At 41.2% G+C, this 24,095-nt stretch overlaps 1 protein-coding gene across 3 annotated transcripts in view; it reads right to left on the bottom strand.

Moving 5' to 3' along the window:
• Positions 1–24,095, bottom strand: part of MPPED2 (metallophosphoesterase domain containing 2) — a 129,244-nt gene that overhangs the window by 65,505 nt on the left and 39,644 nt on the right. For all 3 annotated transcript variants that reach the window (XM_035117862.3, XM_088667911.1, XM_035117871.3), the window contains exon 3: positions 19,881–20,062. In XM_035117862.3, the coding sequence (XP_034973753.1) occupies positions 19,881–20,062 (182 nt within the window). The remainder of the gene's footprint in view (positions 1–19,880; positions 20,063–24,095) is intronic.

Below are 24,095 nucleotides of genomic sequence, written 5' to 3'. Positions count from 1 at the left end.
CATCTTAAGCATATCCGGCGCTGTGGTCCAAAGATCCCTCCCTTTCCCAGAGTTGTCGACCTTTTTTTAGGGCCGGAGGAGGCGGGCAGTGGCTGGAGGGGAAGAGGCAGAGGCTGGACTCAGCGCCTCCCGGCTCAGCTGGCCGCTTTGTGCCACGGCGGCCACGGCAGGGAGCACACCAAGTGAGCGGGCCTGCGCAGACAGAGCGAGAGCACGTGCGCCACTTCCGCCTAGCGTTGGCTCAGTTTTTTCCCTTTTAGCCTTCTGGTGCCCTGCAGAATTTGGCGCCTGCAGGCTAAAAGGGAAAAAAATCGAGCCAACGCTCGGTGGGAGTGGTGCATGCACCCTCACTCACTCACCATGCTTGTTCGGTGTTCCCCGGACTCTCGCTTGGTGCCCTCCAGAACTTGGCACCCTGGCGCCCTGTGCCACTAGCCTCTATGGGTAAGACGGGCCTGTGTGCAACTGTGTGTGTGTCCTCTAAGTTCCATTGCCCACAAAGGCTTCTGCATTCACTTCACTGGGGTGGGAGTGGGGGGCAGAAAAATATGAGTGTACCCAGCCCCAGCTTTCACATGGTTAAAAATAAAAGACTAAATGTCCATAATCTTAATATGTACACCACAGCACTCATGACTTGGATTCAAGCTTTGTTTTGTTTTGAATAGAGCCTATCAGTTTTTCTTTTGGAATTTTGTAAATTATAGCATACTAGAGATCACAAATTGTACTCCGTCTCTTACTGTGATTTTAAACGGCTTTGCTGCTTTAAAAAAATTTTTTTTTTACTATGACTGCACTACTGTATACCATGGAAATAATTTCATCCTTCATACTGCCAGTGGGGCTAAACAGAAATGGGTGTCTTGAATTTGATTAAAGGCAAATTGAAAAAGAACATTTTTGGCTAATATTACATTAGGCTAAAATATAGAAATGAATCCTCATACTATCTAAATCTAATAAGAAAATGCCATCTCCATTTCAAAACTTTCAAAGCCTTCTCTAGAAGTGCATCACAGATCAATTTACATGGTACCTTTGCTGCTAAGCAAAACCAAATCACAGGTTTCAATTGGCTTAACTTATATTGGAAAGTGAGAGAGTAAATGCTTGAAAATGTAATTACTGCAAACAAACTCCATTTTCTCCACTCAGAAGGGAATTTCGGTGGACATTTTATTGCCATCAAATAATATTTATAAAGGCATCAATACACAAATCTATTTCTTTGTAGAATCTTCATTCACTAGATAACCTAATCTCCAGATTTTTGAACAAATTCTTCAGAAGTGGATATTACCTTGTACAAAGAAATAAGAGTCAATTTTAATCATTTGTACTGAACCAAAACAAAGAACCTAAAGCAAACATCCCTGGAAATGCTTCTAACATCATCTGCCTTTATTTCTGCAATTTACAATTGTAATTAAGGGGTTTCTTTCTCTTAATAAAAAGGAAGTAGAATACTTGTACAAAGAGGAAAGAAGGTCATCTTGTGAAATACTTTTCTGCCTGTAATTAAACTAATTATCAACTTCATGTTGGTGCTGGAGAGTGATCCTGGGTTTTTCCATTTATAAATACTTTTCCTTTTCAAAAACCACGGGAATGCTGCTATTTAGAATTTTAAAACAATAGGGCTTAGAAAGAAACACATGAAAGGACTCAGACTGCATAACTTGCCCAGGCAAAATTTGAAAACAGTTAGACTTTTGGAGTGGATCAATTGAAAAACAGATGGCTTGATCCAGCCAACGGTAAGCACTTCTATGTCCTACTGCTGTTGGTGAGAGCCAAGAATGTGCTTAACTCTTCCACTGAAATCTATGAGAGTTTCAAATGATTAGCTTGTGCTGGATAAAAGCCAGAAACAGCTCAAACACAATCCTGGCTGTTTTCATAAAAGAAAGACTGGACAACACTTATAAAGATTTATTGAGCTATTTCAGGAAATTGGATAACAGACTTCCAACCTTTGCCAAAATATTTAAAATAAAAATGAATTGGAAGACACTACCAAATAAATCAACTCATATTTTTCTTCATTTCATTCTGTTTTGATGATTTATAAAACTGGAGAAATGCATAATAATAAAACAGTGTTGAAATTGCCTTCTAAGGTAAAATACTTTTGAAAAACAAAATCACAAGCTTTGAGAGTGAAGCAGACTAACAAACCCATCCCTCAAAAACTCAAAGGTTTACTGAGCACAGGTGAAATAGTAATGTCTTCTCATTTACATATACACGGTTTGGTAAAACAAACTTCTGAAGAGCTTTAGTAAATTACTGCTTGTCTTTATTTGTGTATTGATGATATACATTTAATAAATGACATTTACTAATTACATTTGCATTGTCTTTGAAACATTGCACCCTGTGCATAATTAAAACCATAGCCTCTGCTTATTTAAAAAAGGGATTGAACAAATTTGTGGATGCCAAGAAGATCAATGAATACTGTTTATGACAGCTATATGCTACTCATCATGGTAAGAGACAGCAGGCCTATGAAGAACAGTTGCTGGGGAGCAACAGCAGCTATTGCCTTCATGTTCTGTTTAAGGGGTTCCCAGAGGCATCTGGCTGACCTCTGCATGCAACACGACACTGGACTAGAAATGCCCTAAGTCTGATCCAAGACGGCTCTTTATTCTCATGCTTATTATGTTATAGTTATTTGTTCTTTTATGAAGCTTCTTACAAAAGCCTGAAAGCTCAGATAACTACATTACTATCAGTGAGTCAGTATGAATTAGACAGCACTGCCCTGCTTAATATAATTCAAAAGAAAACCTCGGGGTTTTTTCTTAGCACATGTTTCCCAAAAGGTAGTTAAATGAATAGCTCAGCTGCCACTTGAGTGGGGGTGAATTAAGAGTACAAGGTGCTTGAAACCTAATAATAACAATTCACCATTACTGATAATTATATATTGAAATATATTGATGTTTTTAAGGACAGCCCAAGCATCATAATGTCAACATTCTAGTTAGCCTGTCATAACTCAAGTCAATCTGCAATTTCTTAAATTGCTCACATGTGACAGAAGAATTGCTTCAAAAGTGTTTTATTACTCCAGTGTTAGATATAATGTTACCCAGAATTTTGGCTTATTGTTCCTAATCATTTAGGAATGTTCTACAAAATCACAAGGCACTATTCTTCCTAGGTTGTTCTATGTCTGGTTGCAGTTTGGGAGTGTGTGCGGAATTCTAAAACTTGTCCTGTGTTTAAAATCAAAACTTTCAACATGTATAAAATTAACACAGCAGGCAGATGCACACACAAAACCCAATCAACTCAGTGATGATCAACTTCTTCTACAACCTAATGTGGACATAGTGTTTCAAATTGTTCTTTGGCTTCCCTAGTTTCAAATGTAGTCTTAAATCTGCATCAACACTGATCACAGTTAGATTGCGCTCCAAACCAGGGGTTGAAATCTGAGCTTGATGGGTAAGAAGAGTGCAATACAGATTCAGCGGGTTCTAGGAGTTGGTTCTATCAGCTTCTGGCTCTTATGAATGATCCTCCCAGAATCCTCAGCATCCAACAGTGGCAAGGGGAGTGAGAAAGACCCTCACCAGTGCTGCTACTGTTGCCACCACTACACCAGCTTTTAATATATAGGTATGAAAGAAAGGGGTGGGTGGTAGTGTGTATTCACACTCACTGAGGCAAAGGTTGCTTGTGATGAATGCCAAGAGGGCATGGAAAATTCTAGGAATATTTTGGAGAGTAAGTTTAGGGCTAAAGGGCAGACAATAATTTGGAGGCAAGTTCTCCAGACTCCCCGAGTACAATTCTAAGCCAGGAAATACAACAGTGGTGCATTAGAAAATACTTCCCCATATATATCTATATCTATATCTCTCTAAATCTCTATATATCACTATCTATGCTGGTGATATAAAACTTGTTTTAACTCCTGTAAGGGACAGTATCCATATCAGTACCCATGAAATAATATGCTACCAAAGACCAGTGTTTTAGGAGAGATTGTCGCTCACCTAACATACACTCCAGAAAACATATACAGTATACAAGTAATGATGCAAAAATGCCACCACTGCTATTCTTTACCACTGAAAACATTTGATCATGCACATGTGACTCTGTTAAGAGTTGCTAAAGCACACTACTGTATTAGGAAAGTAGATTCCATTCTTCTAATACTGGCCTTGCCAGGACTTTTATCCTGAGTAATTATATAATTTTTAGTAAATTATAAGATGAACTTATAAGTTGCTTTTGTAGAGGCAAAAGTTGCTGTATCATGTCAAAAGATTCTTGTATGAAGAGGCTTTGTGCATTCAAATCATTTGTGAAATATATACTTTGGCAACTATAGCAAGTCAAGAGCAGACAGCCTTCTTCATAGTTAGCCAACAATGTATTCCTTGATTTCCTATCACCTCAAGTTCTAGGATTCTGTTCAAACAAACACGCTCAAGTTACAGGGTGTTGTTTGAAAATCTCAAGCACCGTGACATAAAAAGACAAGTACACTTCACCAGAACTAGTAATTAGCAGCGGAAGTTAACATAATTCTCACTTCAGTCACTTAAGAAGCTTTAACAATTTGCATCTTATTTACATTCCCTACCAGAAAGGTTCTGCCACCTTCATCGCAAAGTCTGCCATGACTGTTTTTACAGCTGCACTAATAGCGCTATGCGTCCAATACAGCTGTAATGGTTTGTCTTCTCTAGTCAGTCAGATAGATTCTGGAAATCATTTAAACATATCTAGGTAAAGAAGGCATTTATCAAAGTAAGGACTCCCCAGACGTACATTCCTGTTTCTAGATGTTCTACTCTTCACCGCTGTTCTCCACCCTTCGGCAAAAAGTTTGGGAAGGAAGGAATCAATACTGTACTCTACTGCTGATAAATCCCCTTCCCAAAAAAAACACAATACACAGTATTAATGCTTCCAGATAATTACTTTGCATTCATTTATACAAAGGGTGAAAAATTCCTTGATTCGAAATGTAATTCCAACAAACTTATCTACTAGCACAGTGTTTCTCAACCAGTGTGCCTCCAGATGTTTGGGGACTACAACTCCCATCATCCCTAGCTAGCAAGACCAGTGGTCAGGAATGATGGGAGTTGTAGTCCCAAAACATCTGGAGGCACACTGGTTGAGAAACACTGCACTAGCACCATAGTCTATATAGAGAATGAAAAGTATTTAACATATCCCCCAAGAGAAAAGAACAATGGATCTTTCTTATACAAATCTGATTGTGCAGTAAAAAAAATATTCTGAAAGACCATCAATTTAGAAGTGTTAATCGGAGTAGACCCACTGAGTTCATGATTTCTAATGGGTCTACCCCAAGTATGACTTGGATAGATATCACTCAAAGACCCTTCAGTGCCTTCAAGCAACAGGGTTAAATATGAAGACGCCTCAAGGCCAAACTAGAAGTGATGTTAAATGTCTCTCTGGATTTTTTATTTTTTTAAAATGCAACAGAATCATAGTAAGCTGCCTTATACTGAGTCAGATCATTGGTCCATCAGCTCAGTACAGAGGAAACTCAGTTCCTGAATGCCTCTGTCATCGTATGTTTCGGTTCTCAAACATCGAAAAACCAGAAGCAAATGCTTCATTTTCGTTTTTCGGAACCCAAACATGCAACACTGCTTCCACTGTGCGCAAGAAGCTCTTGCAACCAATGGGGAGCCATGCCTCGGCTTCCAAAACGGATTTTGTTTGAGAACTGAGGTACCGGTACCACTGTATTATCTACAGTGCCTGGCATAACAGCAAATGTAGAGGGGAAATTTAACCCTCTGCTGCCCTGGTCTTGGAAAAAGCATCTCATCTGAAGCTGCTCTTTACATTGGAAAGAGATGTCCATTCACACCAATGGGGGCTTCCTCTCACTACAAAGAGCACCTTCCGATGAGAGGTTGTTTTCAGGACCACAGCAGGGAAGTATCATAGAACTGTAGAGTTGGAAGGGACACTAGGGTCATCTAGTCCTGCCTCCTGTAGTGCAGGAATCCTGCCCACAGTCATCCCTGGGTGACTTGAACCACAAACCTTCTGGTTAACAGGTTAAAGCCATCCAAGTTGGTGGCCATCGTTCCCTATAATCATCATCATTATTTTATTTATACCCTACCCAAATACAATAGTTTAACTACCGGTACATGCTGTATGAAGAAGTACTTTATTGCCCTGGAAACGCACTGTGGATACTGAACCTTTAGTTTGCAAATATAACATGAAACTCCAATTCTAATTCTCATTTTGCACACACACACCTTTCAACTTGAACCATTCAACTTAAACTTCCAAGTTCAACCCTTTAAAATTGAACAGTTGCTATATTTGACCTTTTGGTTTGGCTATTTCACGCCAGGTCTCAAACCTCAAACTTGTCTGCAGCATGTACTAGTGGGAGAGTTGGGCTAGTTTCTTGCAGCAAACACAACATAGAGGTTTGTGGTATTTAAAAAATGAACAGATTAAGCTCAACAACTTTGGCTCCCTAAAAAAAGCTCAACAATTCTGGCCAATCCTACAATGACAATGGGTAGATCACTGCCAGTTTTTTTATACTGTGAGTAGATCACAGCCTTTGGGGAGTTGGACGTGCCTGATATATGCTTTTGTGGACCAGAGTCAACAAGGGTACACATACACAAGGGTGTAAGAGGGGAAATGAGGTAAAATGGCAATGAAATGCAAATACTACTGCTGGTAAGAATTCAATTAAAGCTTAAATATATGCTAAATAAGCAGTCACTACCAATAACATCAGTTAAATTAATGAACATCTATTGTGAGACAGCAAGCCATCGTCTTTATTCATCCCTAAACAAATTAGAATCAAGCCTCTTGATGAGAAGTTTGAATTTATCAGTTTACAGACTGTACTCTCTGTATTTCACTGCCATTTAGCAACACTCCCTTTATTTTTTGCTCTATGCCCATTTGCATATATGCATACACAATGCCTACTAAGGACGCTTTATGCATCTGAAAAGTTTATGTCATCATAAAAACCTGTTAAGTCCTTAAGATTCCAGTTCATTGTTTCAGTCTTCTCTATGAAATGCAGCTGGTATTGTTTCACAACATATTACTTTGTTCTGTTATTGAACCAACCTCTCTTTCTCTCTCTGTACCTGACCGTACAGGTATTTTCTGTGCTTCATCAATGCAGCGTACACTTTGCAAAATTTGCTTAAACCATTCTTTCCACAATCTCCCAACAATTTTCTAAAACAAGCCTCTAGTCAACACAAGATTTATCTGCATCGCTTTTCTATATCCTTTAGGGGAAATCAAGCATACTCGATGTAATAAACCAAAGCAAAAACGCCAGCGCTTAGATGCTGGCTACTGGCCCAGGGAAGCAAGAGGATTAATTAGCAAATCAAACTGAACCCTAATACCCAGTAGGAAGCATGGTTCAGAAAACTACCTATTTTTTCTTGTAAAGACAGTAATTCTACGAAACTTGATTAACCCCCTGGTATGGGTAATTACAATAAGGTGAGGGTTTCCCACCCTTGTATTAACATAAGTTGCTGCATGTTGGTTTTCAGTGACACAGTAATTCCTCTAATACTGTGAATAAATGCTAACGTGAGAGTTTTAAGACTCAAGCCCTGTTAGTAGCAAATAGTCTTAGAAAACCTTCACTCAGTGGTTGCTTGACCAGAGAAAATTCATTTCCTACCACACAGGGCAAGCCTAGGAGACATTCAGTTGAGCAAGCATTTTCTTAACTCATTCTAACATAATGCTCACATTCATTCACCAACAATTATGGCTAAGTCAAAGAAAAAGAAATAGCACAATGTCAGAGCCCTAAATATTGTCTGCCATGTAGCCTGGGCCTTACAGACGTATACAACATAAAGCAAAAAGGCTCCGTAATAGAGGGGGCACCGCCGACCAATTTTAAATTGAATTACACAGCCTGCTAATCTTTATGATGAGATAAAATTTCTTTGAACACCAGACATTATGCTAAAATCTGCAGTGCTTTCTCCACCAGCCCAAACATTTTTGTTTCAGGCTGCTCCTCCATAGCACTGTGTAGAAAAACGATGCCCTAACAAAAGCCAAGGATTCTGTTTTGCTTATATTATATACATGTATTCAGTAGAGAGAGAGAAGCATATATACAAACAAATGTTGTATTTCTCTACCTAGATATTAGAAACGGTATGGGAAATAAATGAAAAGAAATGAAGATTCCCCCTTCCCTTCATTATTGACATTTATCTTTAACGGGTAAAAACCAAATAGAAATATTCAAGAAATTCTGAGTAAACTAACGACTGTTTACCACACTCATCTAATTTTGCTATTTTTTGCTTTTTATTTTTAAATGCCTGCCTGCCTGCCTGCCTCTCTCTTTCTCTCTCTGTGTGTGTGTCTTTACTTTTTTGATACATTGAAACCTGCTGATGTAACTTCAAGTTCCAAGAAATCCTAACTATTTTAAAATCCTAACTATTTTAAAAATAGCAACCCTAACTATTTTAAAATATAAATTCCTTAATTTGGGGTTAAAAAAAGGGGGCGCCTTATACATGTAAAAATACGGTATGTTTCAATTGTTGTTGTTTAGTCGTTTAGTCGTGTCCGGCTCTTCGTGACCCCATGGACCAGAGCACGCCAGGCACTCCTGTCTTCCACTGCCTCCCGCAGTTTGGTCAAACTCATGTTCGTAGCTTCGAGAACACTGTCCAACCATCTCGTACTCTGTCGTCCCCTTCTCCTAGTGCCCTCCATCTTTCCCAACATCAAGGTCTTTTCCAAGGATTCTTCTGTTTCAATTATTCATTTGTTTAAAATGTTTCTTGACACCCACACACACCTACTAGCAGAAGATTCTAGGGTGGTGTAGCTTTATTAAAGAAGTTTATGAGAGAAGTATCTACAGAAGGTTTTGAGACGCAGAAAGGTTGGTATCAGAGTACCAAGAATCAAGCCTTCAGATTAAGTACTTCAGAAGCTCTTGTTCAAAGTGATAAGCCTCCTGTCCGTTAATGAAAGTAGAGTCCTAAAAAGAGATCGCTTTCTAAAGATGTAGTTAAACTTACCAAGTCGCCTGGACTATTTAAATCAGCATTTTTATTCAATCACAGCTATTGGGGGCGTGCAAAATTAATAACAAGAGCCAAGGGCTGAGTGCCACAAAATGACGCTTTACAGTAAATCTTCATTCTGGATATAACAAAATGAAGCAATACAGAGTAAAGCAAGTTCCAGATGGCAGGCATCAAAATGAGAGAGTAAATCAAACTAAGATTTGATTCATACTGTGAATATTTCACCCAAGAATTCTTCAAAGTGCCCTTTACTTCAATGAAGTTTATAGACTTAAAAAAAAGTCCAAAAACATAGGATAACTATATGCTGCTAATTTTGAGGGTTGTGCCTTATTTCAAAGGATTTTCATTCATTATATATTAGGAAACCCCAGAGAATTCCAGATATCCCACATTGGGGGGGGGGGCAGTTTTCCAATATCCTGCATTTTTTTCAAGGTTGGACCTAAGCAAAACATACATGCCGGTACTTTTGAGTATAAGACAAACTCGTGGACTTTCTGCCCCTAAATAAATGTAAGTTTAAAATATTAAAATAAGCAAAGAATATACAATTGGGGATAAAAAATGAATTAAAATTAAATGCATACGAAGGCTGATTTAAAATAATATTTTTAAAATGAAATAAATTACTACCAGTTCAGTTTTTCTATACTTACTCAGGCAATATATACCATGAGAAAATCAGAGCAGGGTCATAAACCCAAATTAATATGCTGTACTGAGGGAAGCGATAATGTGGGTGGGGGGAAGCAAAAATGACGCAGAGGAATATAAGTAGATTTCTAACTACTTAAAAAACCCATGTGCCGCAAGGGCAACATGTAAAAGAGAGCAGAATAGTGTGTGAGAGTGGATCAGGAACTATGTGCACCAACAGGGAATAGGCACTACATTTTTTGCCAGGGCCGAATTGCCAGATTGACTATCTGGAATGCATGGTTCCCTTTCCTAGACTGGAAACAAAGTGTACCGTTGCAAACAAGGGCAGCAGCTGTGCTCTTTGATAGCACCAGTGCTTTTTTTCGGGGGGGGGGGGGACGACAACGCAGGGGTACACATACCCCTAAACATTTTGTGAACCTAACGGGAGAAGAAACTCAAAAAAATAGTTTCTTCTCTAGCACGGTGAATCGTCAGTTCCATTGCCACCCCCCCGATGGCGGCCTCATTTTCTGTCACGGCGTTTCCTGAGTCTCAGACGGAAGTGAGTGTTTAATGTATGAAGCAGTGTGGAATGTGTGGTGTTTTACTGATGAAAGTTTGGCCTCACTGAAAGGCAGTATTTCAATGTGAGTAGAAAAATTACTATTTTTCATCATTATGAGGTAATGCATGTTCTTTGTACTTTTGCCCATTTACTGTATTTGTTTTTCCTGATTTGAACTATAAAATGGTGGTTTTCCTGAGACAAAATGAGAGTACCCCTAAACATTTTTTTAAGAAAAAAAGCACTGGATAGCACTGACCCCTTATGGGGTGGGTGTAGAAGGCCAAATACACCTCCTTCTTTCCTGCTGAACAAGTGATCTGTGCTTTCAGCATTCATCATCTAGTTCAAATCTTTGTGCCTTTATTATGCATTGTTTTATTGCACATATTGCTTTACTCTAATGTAGTAAATTATCTCGAGTAAATATTTTAAAGCAGGCAACTCTGCTACAGCATCAGACTCCTGAATCTGTTTGTCAGATTTCCATGTGAGCTAACAGACACAAATTGGGATTAAAACTGGTCATCTGCTCATATCCCCGCCCACAGTGAACTGCCACCTTATCTCTGCCCTCCAAGTGTTATCATCTCCTCTACATTAGTCAAAAGGTTAAACCAAACACTTCCATTTTCTCTAATCCCAAGTCACATATCACCATGACTCACAAGCTTTAACACACAGAGAGAAGCGCTAGCTATATCAATGTCTAAAAATACAAACCAAAAAAGGCAGAAAAACAGTACAGTAGCTGACCAAAACTTCAGCAATATCTTCATTAGTCTTTTTTCTGTCAATAACACATGAACTATCTGATTAAAATATATATTCAGACCAGATTACACCAGTACATTTGCACTGAAACCAATGAGGAAAACCAAAGTTTAGCTAGGAAGCTAGAAGCTCAAAACAAAATTAAATGTAATTATATCTCCTCTCCCAGACAGAAAAAAAACCTATAATGATATTATGGTAAAAATATACAAATGAGGAAGAATATGATTCACAAATCAGCATTAAACAACCAAATTGGATAAATACTGCAGTAAGACCATTGTCATATACAAGAATTCCCCATGTTGGAAAATGCTGCAGAGATGTACGGTAAGTTTCTTTGATGTTTCCACAGCAGCTATTTGCATCAGGTTTAAAGAGACAGGCTTAAAGTTAAAAATTTAAGCTGACAATCAGCTTGACTCCTCATCAGTATTTGCAGCTCAACCTGAAACTTTAAATTATTTTCTTCAGACTTTCCCTGCTTTTTTGTTGTTGTTGTTGTTGCTCCGTTTTGCATGACAAAGGTGAGCGCCACATAAGAGCATGCACCAATTTAGTTATTCACACACATTTCTAGCTGGGCTTCCACTTTCACTTTGCATGCTCATTCCGCACTGGAGTGGAGAAGAACATGAGTTTTATTTGAGATGTCTTTCAATAAACATCCCATGCAGCAGTCATAACTTAGAACTATGCAAACATTTGCCAGGAGCAGGCATATTTTTAGGGGTGTTAACAAGGCAGTGTGCAATCCAAGAGGTATCGTCCAGAGCCCCTTATGATGTTGCAGACATGCCCAGTGCAACTTTTGTACCACACAGCTCAAATGTACTAAAGCTAAATGCAGCTGCTCAGGGTGGCAAAATATTTTGGACAGTCCTGAAGAAAATGTGTTAACAAGAGGAAACCATAGCAGCAAGACGTAATACAACAAAGCTAATAAAACTCTGCTTTATTCAATAGCAACATAAATGATCCTCTTTCTGTTGGGAGTTCTGTATGATAACATGATTTCAGAAAAAGATAACCACATAGGAAGCCAACTTAACTGAAAGTAGCCAAGGTCCTCTGTAGCATTGGTAAAGGATTACAATGCTAGGACCATTTAGTTACAATATACCGTGTTTCTCATATTATAAGACACGTCTTATATTTATTTTTTCCTCAAAAAAAAACACTATGGCTTATTTTCAAGGGATGTCTTATTTTTTTCCTCCTCCTCCTGCCGCAGCCAGCATTGCTGCTTCGCCTATCTCTATGTCTTATTTTCGAGGTATGGCTTATATTCCTTGAATGCTTAAAAATCCTGCTATGGCTTATTTTATGGGTATGTCTTAAAATATGAGAAACAGGGTATTTATACACTTCACCCAGGTAACTTGTACGGGTAGATGAGAGAGAGAGGAAGGAAGGAAGGAAGGAAGGAAGGGCAGTAGGAACCATTCTCCGTCTATTTATTTCCCCCCGCACACACACTTCTGTGCAAAGCTGCAATCATGGGCTAACCCAGCTTTGGAGTGGTAGCACAAGGGCTCTAGCAACATCCTAGAGCCCTCACACTGCCTTCCCAGCCAGGTAGGCAGACCTCCATCTTGCAGGGGTTCCTGGCTTTACTGCTTTTGTGTGTATGTGTGGACTCCTGAAACCAAACCCTTGCATAAGATGTGAGTTAATTTGTATCATGAGACTCATTTTAATAACCATATTTATTGTGATAAATATTACATCCTGCTTCATAGCCCTACATTTTTCGGCTACTTCTGAGTACACAGCATGTGAAGAGATATTTTGTATTATGCCACAAGTGCTATAATTACATACTTTCCAATGCAAACTGATACAAGCCTACTCTGAAGCAAATCCCTTATGTTCAATGGGGTTTACTCCAGGGAAAGGGACTCTTAAAGTTATGCTTGCTCTATATACAGCTACACAGTAAAGGTAGAAATGTGAATTGTATCATACAACGTAAGAATGTATGTGGACAGAAAATACACTAGCCATCACATAATAATTTTAATTCTTCCCTTAGCCCATAATGCTGTGTTTACTGCAAGGTCAGTTAAGTTACTATAAGGGATTTTTAATGAAAACAATTATAAATTTAAAGTAACTGTGTTTAAAGCATTTAACAGTCACTAGGGTCAAGTGATTACAGCAGTTACAAGACCCCTGGGATATGTTCACACCAAAACAAAGTGAATAAATTACCTCAGCAGGCGTGTGTAATCACTAAGTGACCACAAAGGTCATGCAGTGTACAAGCCAAGACGACTTTCATGCAAAACCAATAATGAAAATTTATCAGTCAAGGAGAAGGAGAAGAAACTTAAGGGCTGCAATTCTACACACACTCACCTGGATGTATGCCCCCCCTCCCCGAACCCAAAGGGACTTACTTCTGAGTAGACATGTATAGGAAGGATTGTGTGAAGGAAGAATCAAAGTTAGCTGATGGGCTAATGAAAAGCAGAGATGAGAGATAAAATAACAGGCTTAGATAACAGTATATAGGGATAGTAAAGGAATACATGAGGAGGAAGAGGAAGGGGAAGGAATAAACTTTGATTAGTTATATTGAAGATCAGATTCTAAACTGTTCACTCAGCTAGACTCTTAAGTAGGCTTTTCTACTTAATTGACTATAAATTGGTTTCTAGACTCAATTTAATATGCTGGTTATGACCTTTAAATTTCATGCTCCTTTCCATACAGAGGATGGTTTGTTACCCAGGATAGAGCATTTTTGGCAGTTCTTGGGAGGGTTTGTTCAGCTCATCTCCTGCTCATTCTTTTTGTATCAAGCCAAGTTTATTCTTGTTCTGAAAGCCCTTGAGGCCCTCCGATTATTGCTTATTGTCTGAAGAGGCTGGTTTTTGCAGTTGTTCTCAATAGTTATTCTTTCTGGGCCTTCCACTGCTAAATATCATTCATGCTTTTATTTATTTGTTGGATGCTTTCTGATTGTTGGGTTTACTTCTTTTAGCGTTAGTGTTATATTATCTGTGGTTTGTACGAGTCTGCGGTTTTTATTTGATTTGTTTTGTTGTGTTTTGTTTTATGATGGGCGTACAGCCGAATAAACATATTTGCTTTGCTTTTAGCGTTGTTTTGTAGATTTTAACTACAGTGGTACCTCGCAGGATGAAATTAATTCGTTCCACGAGTCATTTCGTGTTGTGATCATTTCGTCTTGCGAAGCATAGTTTCCCATAGGAATGCATTGAAATTTTCATGCGTTCCTATGGAGGGGGGAGTGCAAAAAAGGTGCAGACTCACCCGCCATGGCCGGAGGTTTTTCAGGGGGAAGCAGGAGGAGGGCCAGGGAGAGCCTCCCACCCTCCTTCCCCAGCAGCCAAACCCTCGCACCCAACCAGCCAGCCAGCCAGCCCGTTCGCGCGCAGGCAGGCAGGCAGGCAGGCTGGCTGGCTGGCTGTGTGGTTGGCCTCTCCCGTTCGCTCGCAGGCGGCTTAAGGCGAGTGAGGGGGGATCCGGCTGCTGTGGAAGCCGGGTGATGGCGGCGGCGGAAGCGCGTGGTGGGCAGGCTCTGGGCAATGGCGGCGGCGGAAGTGTGAGGCGGGCAGGCTCTCGGTCTGACTTTCTCCTCCTCACCGTGCCCTGCTTCGTCTTGCGAGTCTGCCAAAAAAAAATTCGCAAAACGTTTTCGTTTTGTGATTTTTTGCGTGCCGCGAGGTGTTCATCTAGCGAGATATACCACTGTACTTCATAGACCTTTTAAATCAGGGCTCAGCAAACTTTTTGGTTCAAAGGACCATATGCAACTAACTAGGTGGCTGAGGACCATATATCAGCAGGCATGGCTGGAGCTGGCATTGCCATATAAATATTACCAAGACACTACTAGTTGTAGTAGTAGTACTGGTTTCCAAAGCATCTAGATGACGGAAAATTTAAAATGAATTTTAAAAACCCCAATATAGGAAATAACACCATAATATTTTTTCAGAAGTGAACAACAACAAAGCAAAGCAAAGCACAATACAACAGAAGACCCCATCAAATGAAATACTCCCAATAAATTATGTTAAAATGCTGTTTGAAAAAATATGCCAATACTGTTAAAAATTCTAACATCTCTTGGGGAAAATAGAAAGTCTATACTGGTTGTTGAAAAGATTGTAATGTGGGTGCCAGGTGAATCTCTTTGGGGAGAGTATCCACAGGTATAGGGCCACTAACAAAAAGGCCACCCTCCGAATTTCAGTAGGAGGGGAGGCACAGAGGAGGACCTCCAGGGATTATTACCTTATGGCACAGGCAAGTGCATATGGGAAGAGGTGTCCATCAAGGGTTCCCAAGTTGTGTAAGGCTTTATAAAAAACAGCACCTTGAATTGGGCCCAGAAACACACTGGAAGCAAGTGTGAGTGAGCAAGAACTGGAATAAAATATTCTGATCACCTAATCCCCAATGGCAACCTTGCTGCTAAATTCTGTATCAGTTGAACCTTCTAGACAATTTTCAACGACAACACCATGTTTAACACATTGCTGGAATCCAAACATGAGATAACCTACCGTGTTTCCCACATTTTAAGACACCGTCTTATATCTATTTTACTCAAGAAAATAAGCCTATGGCTTATTTTCGGTGGGGTGTCTTATTTTTTTTAATTAAGCAATCTACATTTTGACCTTTGGAGCTGGGCGCGCGTCATACTTTTTCACCGGTGAGCGTGGTCAGAGCCAGGAGCACGCCCAGCGCTGCCCGCGCTCCTCCTGGGGCCGCCATGCTCAACTCCCGTGCCCAGCCAACCCAGAGACCCTCCCCTCATTGCCACCAATGCCGTGGGGCATTTCTTTTCATAGAATCATATGATTCTATGCCTCTTTTCAGGAGGAGGAGGCAGACGCCCGGAACCGGCTGCTGCAGCTGGGCCAGGCGGAGGCGAGGCCGCTGCTTGCCCCTGGGGGCTGTGGAGGCGGCTGGGCGGGGACAGCCGGACCCCAGCCGGGTAGCAGCAGCAGCGGGAGGACGAGTATGGTGCTGCTGCTGGCCACGGCAGGAGGAAGCAGGCGCCCGAAAGCGGCGGCTGCTGCAGCCCCGACAGAGCGCGCAGCAGCGCCGCTCGTCCCGGGGCAGCGGGACCCAGCAGCAGCGCCGTCCTCATCCTCCCGCTGCTGTTGCTGCTGCTGCCGGGCCAGGTGGAGGCAAGCCGCTGCTCGCCTCGTTCCTGGGGGTTGCAGAGGAGGCTGGGCGGGGACAGCTGGAGCCCAGTCACGCAGCAGCGGAAGGATGAGGACGGCACTGCTGCTGGGTCCCGCTGCCTCGGGAGGAGTGGCACTGCTGCGCGCTCTGTCGGGACTGCAGTAGCCGCTGCCTTCGGGCGCCTGCTTCCTTGCCGCGGCCAGCAGCAGCACCATACTCCACCTCCCGCTGCTGCCCGGCTGGGCTCCGGCTGTCCCTGCCCAGCTGCCTCCGCAGCCCCCAGGGGCGAGCAGTGGCCTCGCCTCCGCCGGGCCCAGCTGCAGCAGCCGGTTCCGGGCGTCTGCCTCCTCCTCCCGAAAAGAGGCAGACGTCCTCCTCCTCCTGCGGCCAGTGTGCTGTGTCCCACTGGCTGGCTGGGCGCTAGCGGTCTCACTCCACGCAGCGCGGAGGTATGGCTTATTTTCAGGGGGTGTCTTCTATTTAACAAATACTTTAAAAGCCTGCTATGGCTTACTTTATGACTACGCCTTAAAAAGGGGGAAACACGTAGCACTAACAATCTAAACTCTGGTAATCAGCATTCAGACAGAGGACCTAGCTGGGCTACCAGACTAAAATGGCATCCACATGCACCCTTCAGTGACAGCAACTGATTGAATACTACCCCTATTCTGTGAACCTGATCCTTCAGAAAGAGCACTACACACTTCCACTTTTTGGCTCTCATCCACCCATTCCTGCAGCCAGGCTCTTGCAAAGCACACTGGCTACCACACCTGACTGAAATGAAAAGGAGAAATAGAGTTAGGTGTCATCTGTATACTGAGGCAACACTCTTCAAAATTCCACTTAGTGCTTTCCTGTAGATGTGAAATAGTATAGGCCTGCAGTGGTGTCCAAACTTTTTTCAAAGAGGGCCAGATTTGATGAAGTGAAGGCCGACCAAAGGGCCAACCAAAGTTGTTGACCTTTTTTTAGGAGTGATTTACCCCAGGAAATAAACTGCCACAGGGGCAGGATTAAACCGACCGGCGGGCCAGATGAGGCCCCCATAACAGACTTTGGACATAGGGGTTAATATTGGATCCTAAAGAACCCTATTCTGTAGGTTCTACAAGGCCAAGCAAAAATCCTCCAGCACAACCTTCTAGGATTGACCATCCAGCTTAGGAGCAAAACTACTGCAAAACAGGAAGATCTACCTCTTGCCTGGACATTGGACAAACATCCCAAACATATACCATGACTGATGGTATTGAAAGCCTCTGGGAGATCAAGAAAAGCAAGCAGAGTCACAATCCCAACACAAATTCCCTCAGAGGGCAAACAAGTTACTCATCGTACCAAAATTAGGCCCAATACCTGATTTAAAAGGATAAAAGCTAAATCAACAAGAGAACCTGGATCTGATCAGTGGTCTAGAACTTCATCTGGGAAGGAAACATTTGTCTTTGGTCTGCAGTCTCCTGGCCCAAGGATAATTTTTTTCAGGTGCATCAAACTACCATCTCATTCAGGCAAGTTCAGTACCACTTCCTCTTGTACTGGTGAATTTATAACCTGCTTGGCCCAAAAAGGTTTCATTCCCAGATGGATTTTATAAGCACAAAGAGCAAGGATCAAGCACGTAAGCCTAAACAACAACAGCCTGAAACAGCACCAGCTGAAAATCATCCATCAATACTGAACTGGACAGTGCTCGGAACATCTCCATAAATGGACCTGCCAACAATGTGAATGCTAACTCCAGACTACTGCAAACAGTTTATTTAAATAGGAAGGCAATGCTGATACATAACATATAGCTGTCATGTGAATTAATTAGGCAAAGTATATTCCATGATACACTGAGAATGCTTTGGTCTTTCAGATATGCTGAGATAGAACAGGGCTAAAGAATTCGTGACCCTTCAGTTGTTGTTGTACTCTAACTCCCTTCAGCCTCTGCAGACATGTCCAATGGTCAGGGATTATAGGAGTTGCATCTGGAAAGCAAGAGGTTCCCTAGAGTGGCAGAGAAGCTGACCACAGCTCTACTTTGTGGGTCCTGGATTTTATGGGAAGATTAGTCAATATTTGAGTCTGCAACTTTGAAGAGGAGCAATTATGAAGACACTCTGTTTTGTGACTGTATTTTATTTTATTTTTGCAAATCAAGCAAATATTGATGAAGCAGGGTATAAAAATGATATAAACAATATTTCAAAGTAATTTCCCAAATCAAATTCAATCTAGACCATTCTCTACACTATATCAGAAGGGAGCTTTATCCTTATGAAGCAATGCTGCAACTCAAAACAGCATGCATAATATTAATGAAGAGAGGGCTGTCCTTAAATTATTATAGCCACGAACCATTTCAAATAGAAGACCGACACTGTTAGTATTCAGTCCCAGTACCAAGAATTGCAGAATGGGAAGGGACACCGAGGGTTATTTAGTCCAACCCCCTCCAATGCCTTCAAAGGCAAAGGAAATGGAGAAACAATGTCCAAAATAAGACAAAGGGTTTACAAATCAAATTGGAATGGGGAATAAACTGGAAGATGGTCAATATAGATAGAGAAAGGGGTAAAGGGTAAAGAAAAGCCAATATGTGGAAGAACAACTATTTCTTTTCTTTTCTTGTTAACCCCCACCCCAACAAAAAAAATCCTTTTATGAACAAAAATTTCACTTCTCTCATCTCCCCAGGGGCTTTCCAAGGGAATCCAGTGGGATTTAATGATGCCATTAGGGGCCTTTAGCGACACGGTCACTAGACACAAGCCATAAGAGGGCAGTGTCAAAGCCATGTTTTAAAAGGCTTTTTCTATAATGATGCAGTTTCATTTAGACAAGTAAAACTTTTTTAGAAGGCTAGTTCATTCCTAAGGGTCAGCTTGCCATTTTAGTCTTCATACTACCCTCCTCTCCCTTTTCTAGCTAATCTCCCCAAGTTACCTAGGCACATGCAATTGGCCTCAAGATTTCTCACATGCCAGAGATACCCACTACCTTGATTTAGAGCTATCATTGCTGTCTTTCATTTTACTTGTTAAACCATTATGTCAACTTATTAGAGGCTCACTAAGATCAGTGGGCTGTTAGAATATACTTAGCAAAATTCAGCTAGGCAACAGGTGCCTTGCTCCTTGGAGACTTTAATGCATATGAGAAGCCATCAGTCATAAGGAGGTTAATATGCTTGCACCCCTTTATCTGAAACATATGTCCATCTCACAGCATTATGCTGCTACAGAGACCCTTTCGAGGCACATTTTCTACCGCATAAAGTAGGAACAGTAGTTATATTTTTGCTAATCATTCGTCTTTTGCACAGGGACAGAAACTCAGTTAACCACCAGAACAGACACAGCAGGGTGCTTACAGCTGCCCCCCCAAAAACTATTCAGCTTTTGTCATTGTTTGATACCAAATGACTGAGCATCAAGTACTGAAAATATAAGAACAAACATATAAATCCATGCTTAATTAATAGAAACATATTTTGACTGGAAAGAGAACATAGCACAATGACAAGGCTATGGGGTGAATGTTCTTCAAAGCTTTAACACAATTAGGAGGCTGTAAGTGACACTTGGATAGCAAAGGTTAATTGGGGTCACCAAAATGCAGTAATTCCTTACCTAACCAGTCATTAAACTTCTTAACCTCAGAAGGCAGCCCCAACTCAGTGAAATCGCCCGTATGAAGCAAGATGTCCCCATAAGGCATCTGGATTCCATCTGTTCTGGAGTGTGTGTCTGAGATGCAGACAAACCGCGTGTGGCCTGCTGGTTTCGGTGTGTCATATGGAATAGGGTCGACCCTAAAGCAAACATAAGAGATTCCATCAGAATTAATATTTGCTACACATGTCGAACACATTGGGCACAATTCATTCAAAATATAGGTGCAGCTTATATGCGTGCAGAATTTCCACAGGTTACAGAACCCTGCTTTTAAACTACTAAGCGCATGCACAAGCCCTTGTTGTAGATGGCACAATGGAATGTCTCAACCCAATCCATGATCCTAGAAGATATAACTGGATGGCAATATAGGGAAACATGTTCATATTATCAATTTCCCTACTGCCCCATCATGCTGTCTGTTTGCTAGACTGGCACACAGATAGATAAGAAGGGAGGAAACAGGCCTATGGAAATCCTCTGCATGAACTTTCTGCACCAACTGTTCAGGTAGATTGTTCAATTATTTCATAATGGAAATGTTAGTCTACAGCAGGCATCCCCAAACTGCGGCCCTCCAGATGTTTTGGCCTACAACTCCCATGATCTCTAGCTAACAGGACCAGTGGTCGGGGAAGATGGGAATTGTAGTCCAAAACATCTGGAGGGCCGAAGTTTGGGGATGCCTGGTCTACAGCATAGATACTGTACTGTACCCAGCCCCGTACAACTTTTCTCTTGTTAAACAGTACTATATTAGAGTGAAATCCTATGCAAGTATGCCCAGAAGTCCCATTAATTCAATAGAACTTACTCCCAGGAAGGCATTTAAAGGATTGTAGCCTTAATCATTTAGTTATGAAGTGCTTTACAGTGTTTACCAGATAGCAAGCGAATTGTTTACCATATACATCATTTTGAGTTTAAAATATATACACAAACTTACCAGCCTTGAAAGTATTAAAAAAAAATCCAGAATGAAATGTGGACCTTCATAATTCAATTCAGAGGGCAATATTTATGAAAACAACTGACAATACTTTATCAAGCAACTAGGAGCATGAGCCATTCACTCATACATGCAATGGGAAAACCTATTTCATCATATACAGCTTATTAATCCTGCCAAACTTTTATTCACCAGGAAGAGCAACCCTAATGAGGGGTTGGGGAGGTGCAGAGCAGTGAACCACCTTGCTGGCTAGGATAGAAGTCAGGGGCTTCGCCCTCCCCCATGGTCAGCTCAAGACTGGCAGGGCTGAAGGACACAAGGATTGTAGGATTTTGGATCCAGCAGATCTAAAACCTCTGTTGCCCCACTGTGAAATTTCAGATTTTGGGGGCTTTCCACTGACTATTGCCCAACAGGATTGCTCCTGTCTAATGGAAAGGACACTTCGCCGCGCCCCAATTCTCCCCACCACCCAGCTATTGATACCAAGGGATAGGGTTGCAGCCTTAATCCAACACAAATAGTTGACAAATAGGTAAGTTATTACCCTGCTTGCCAGAATGCATGGCATAACCATTAATTCTTAAATAAAATCTTTATTTTGTTTTGGTTTTGTGCCTCTTTCTCCTTTTAGATGGCAAAGGTATTATCTATAATCACAGATTTTGCTTACTCTTGCATATATTGTTAAGCAGAAAGCCAAAATAATGGGTTGACTGAATAATTATATGGCCTATATAAACATTTAGCAAATCTGAACAGTAACATACAATTAAATGGATTTCCCCCCACAACGTTCATAAATTAATAAGGCATTTATCACAGACAAAACTCACTTACTGAGACTATTCTGGCAACCTAGGTGTAACTGTGATTATGAACGTAGCATATGTTTATCTAGTGCCTTCTTTCCTGTGTAATAACAGTGGGTAATTTTTCCCTTTTAATTTTCTAGAAAAAACACCAGAAAGTAAACATCTGGTGCTTTATGGCTACAATCTTATCGACCTCATGTCACTTCAGTAGAAAATGAACTTCTGCTTTCAGTGCTATAGAGTACCTTGTTCAGGTCTGCGTCTCTGTGTTAGGTTTGAATAAATACATCAGACCTGTGACACTCCCTTTTGCTTTTTTTTGTTCCCTCTATTTCCCTAGCTTCCTCCAGCTCATTCCCAAACACATTTGCTATTTTCAAATTTATTTTTCCCTATAAGAATGGCTGGGTAATGGGACAGGTGGGAAGAGAGAGACAGAATATGTTAGAGGCAGAAGATGAGTGAATAATGAACGGACACAGACCCTGCAATCATAATCTGAGGCCCTTTTGGTGTGCCTCCTCCATGAGAGGTCCACAGGATGGCAACAGGAGAACAGGTGTATCCATGTGTGGAGGTTGCCCCAAGGTAGGCTTGTCTGGCACCTTTCATTACGTATTTTTAGGTGCTAGGCGAAAATGTTTCTCTACAACCAGCCCTTGGGTGGATTAACATTAAAGGGCCTTTTAAATGTGTCTGTGAGTGAGGGTAAGTTTCTTTTATTGTGCATTTTGGGTTCTCATTTTGTAATCTCGCCTTGTGATTCCCTATACATTTAAGGATCTGTAGCTTTTTCCTGCTAAAAATGTATGTGTAAAATATGTGATAGGTTTGCACATTTTTGGCCCTGGCCCTGATTCAGACTGACACACAGAGAGGCTTTTCCTGGTATACAAATAAAGGAGTAGGAAAATATCCACCTGCTTAATGTCCCCTGCCATTACACTGAAAAGAGAGGGGGCACTTTAATGAAGAGTTTGTATTAAAATGCATGCCAAGCTAAACTAAGAATTCCAGTAGTGTTGCCATTAACTGTTGTTGTTTAGTCGTGTCCGACTCTTCGTGACCCCATGGACCAGAGCACAGCAGGCACTCCTGTCTTCCACTGCCTCCCACAGTTTGGTCAAACTCATGCTCGTAGCTTCGATAACACTGTCCAACCATCTCGTCCTCTGTCGTCCCCTTCTCCTTGTGCCCTCAATCTTTCCCAACATCAGGGTCTTTTCCAGGGAGTCATCTCTTCTCATGAGGTGGCCAAAGTATTGGAGCCTCAGCTTCACGATCTGTCCTTCCAGTGAGCACTCAGGGTTGATTTCCTTTAGAATGGATAGGTTTGATCTTCTTGCAGTCCATGGGACTCTCAAGAGTCTCCTCCAGCACCATAATTCAAAAGCATCAATTCTTCGGCGATCAGCCTTCTTCATGGTCCAGCTCTCACTTCCATACATCACTACTGGGAAAACCATAGCTTTAACTATACGGACCTTTGTCGGCAAGGTGATGTCTCTGCTTTTTAAGATGCTGTCTAGGTTTGTCATTGCTTTTCTCCCAAGAAGCAGGCGTCTTTTAATTTCGTGACTGCTGTCACCATCTGCAGTGATCAAGGAGCCCAAGAAAGTAAAATCTCTCACTGCCTCCATTTCTTCCCCTTCTATTTGCCAGGAGGTGATGGGACCAGTGGCCATGATCTTGGTTTTTTTTATGTTGAGCTTCAGACCATATTTTGCACTCTCCTCTTTCACCCTCATTAAAAGGTTCTTTAATTCCTCCTCACTTTCTGCCATCAAGGTTGTGTCATCTGCATATCTGAGGTTGTTGATATATCTTCCGGCAATCTTAATTCCGGTTTGGGCTTCATCTAGTCCAGCCTTTCGCATGATGAATTCTGCATATAAGTTAAATAAGCAGGGAGACAATATACAACCTTGTCGTACTCCTTTTCCAATTTTCAACCAATCAGTTGTTCCATATCCAGTTCTAACTGTAGCTTCTTGTCCCACATAGAGATTTCTCAGGAGAGACAAGAAGCTACAGTTAGAACTGGATATGGAACGACAGATTGGTTCAAAATTGGGAAAGGAGTACGACAAGGTTGTATATTGTCTCCCTGCTTATTTAACTTATATGCAGAATAAGTTAACTAGAATCTGCCAAAACTTTGATCAGGGAATGGGTTACAGGTATTGACAGGTTAACTGACTTCCCCAGTTTATCAGAAGCATAGCTTGAAAGAAAATCCAGTAGCAATGACTCGGCTATATAACTAGTAATCCCTTAATGCAGATCAAAGATGTGTTCTAAAAAATCCAACCCGTTTACAGGATTCTTCAAGCTGCTAAACCTGAAGTCAAAGCCAAGTTCTTAAAACTCTATAAAACAGAAGAACAAGCCCACCCCATGGTG

This window comes from Zootoca vivipara, chromosome 1 (assembly GCF_965207765.1).
Source record: "Zootoca vivipara chromosome 1, rZooViv2.hap1.1, whole genome shotgun sequence".
NCBI lineage: Eukaryota > Metazoa > Chordata > Lepidosauria > Squamata > Lacertidae > Zootoca > Zootoca vivipara.
The sequence above is the reverse complement of the archived record's forward strand: the minus strand, read 5'-3'. Positions and strand labels throughout refer to the sequence as shown.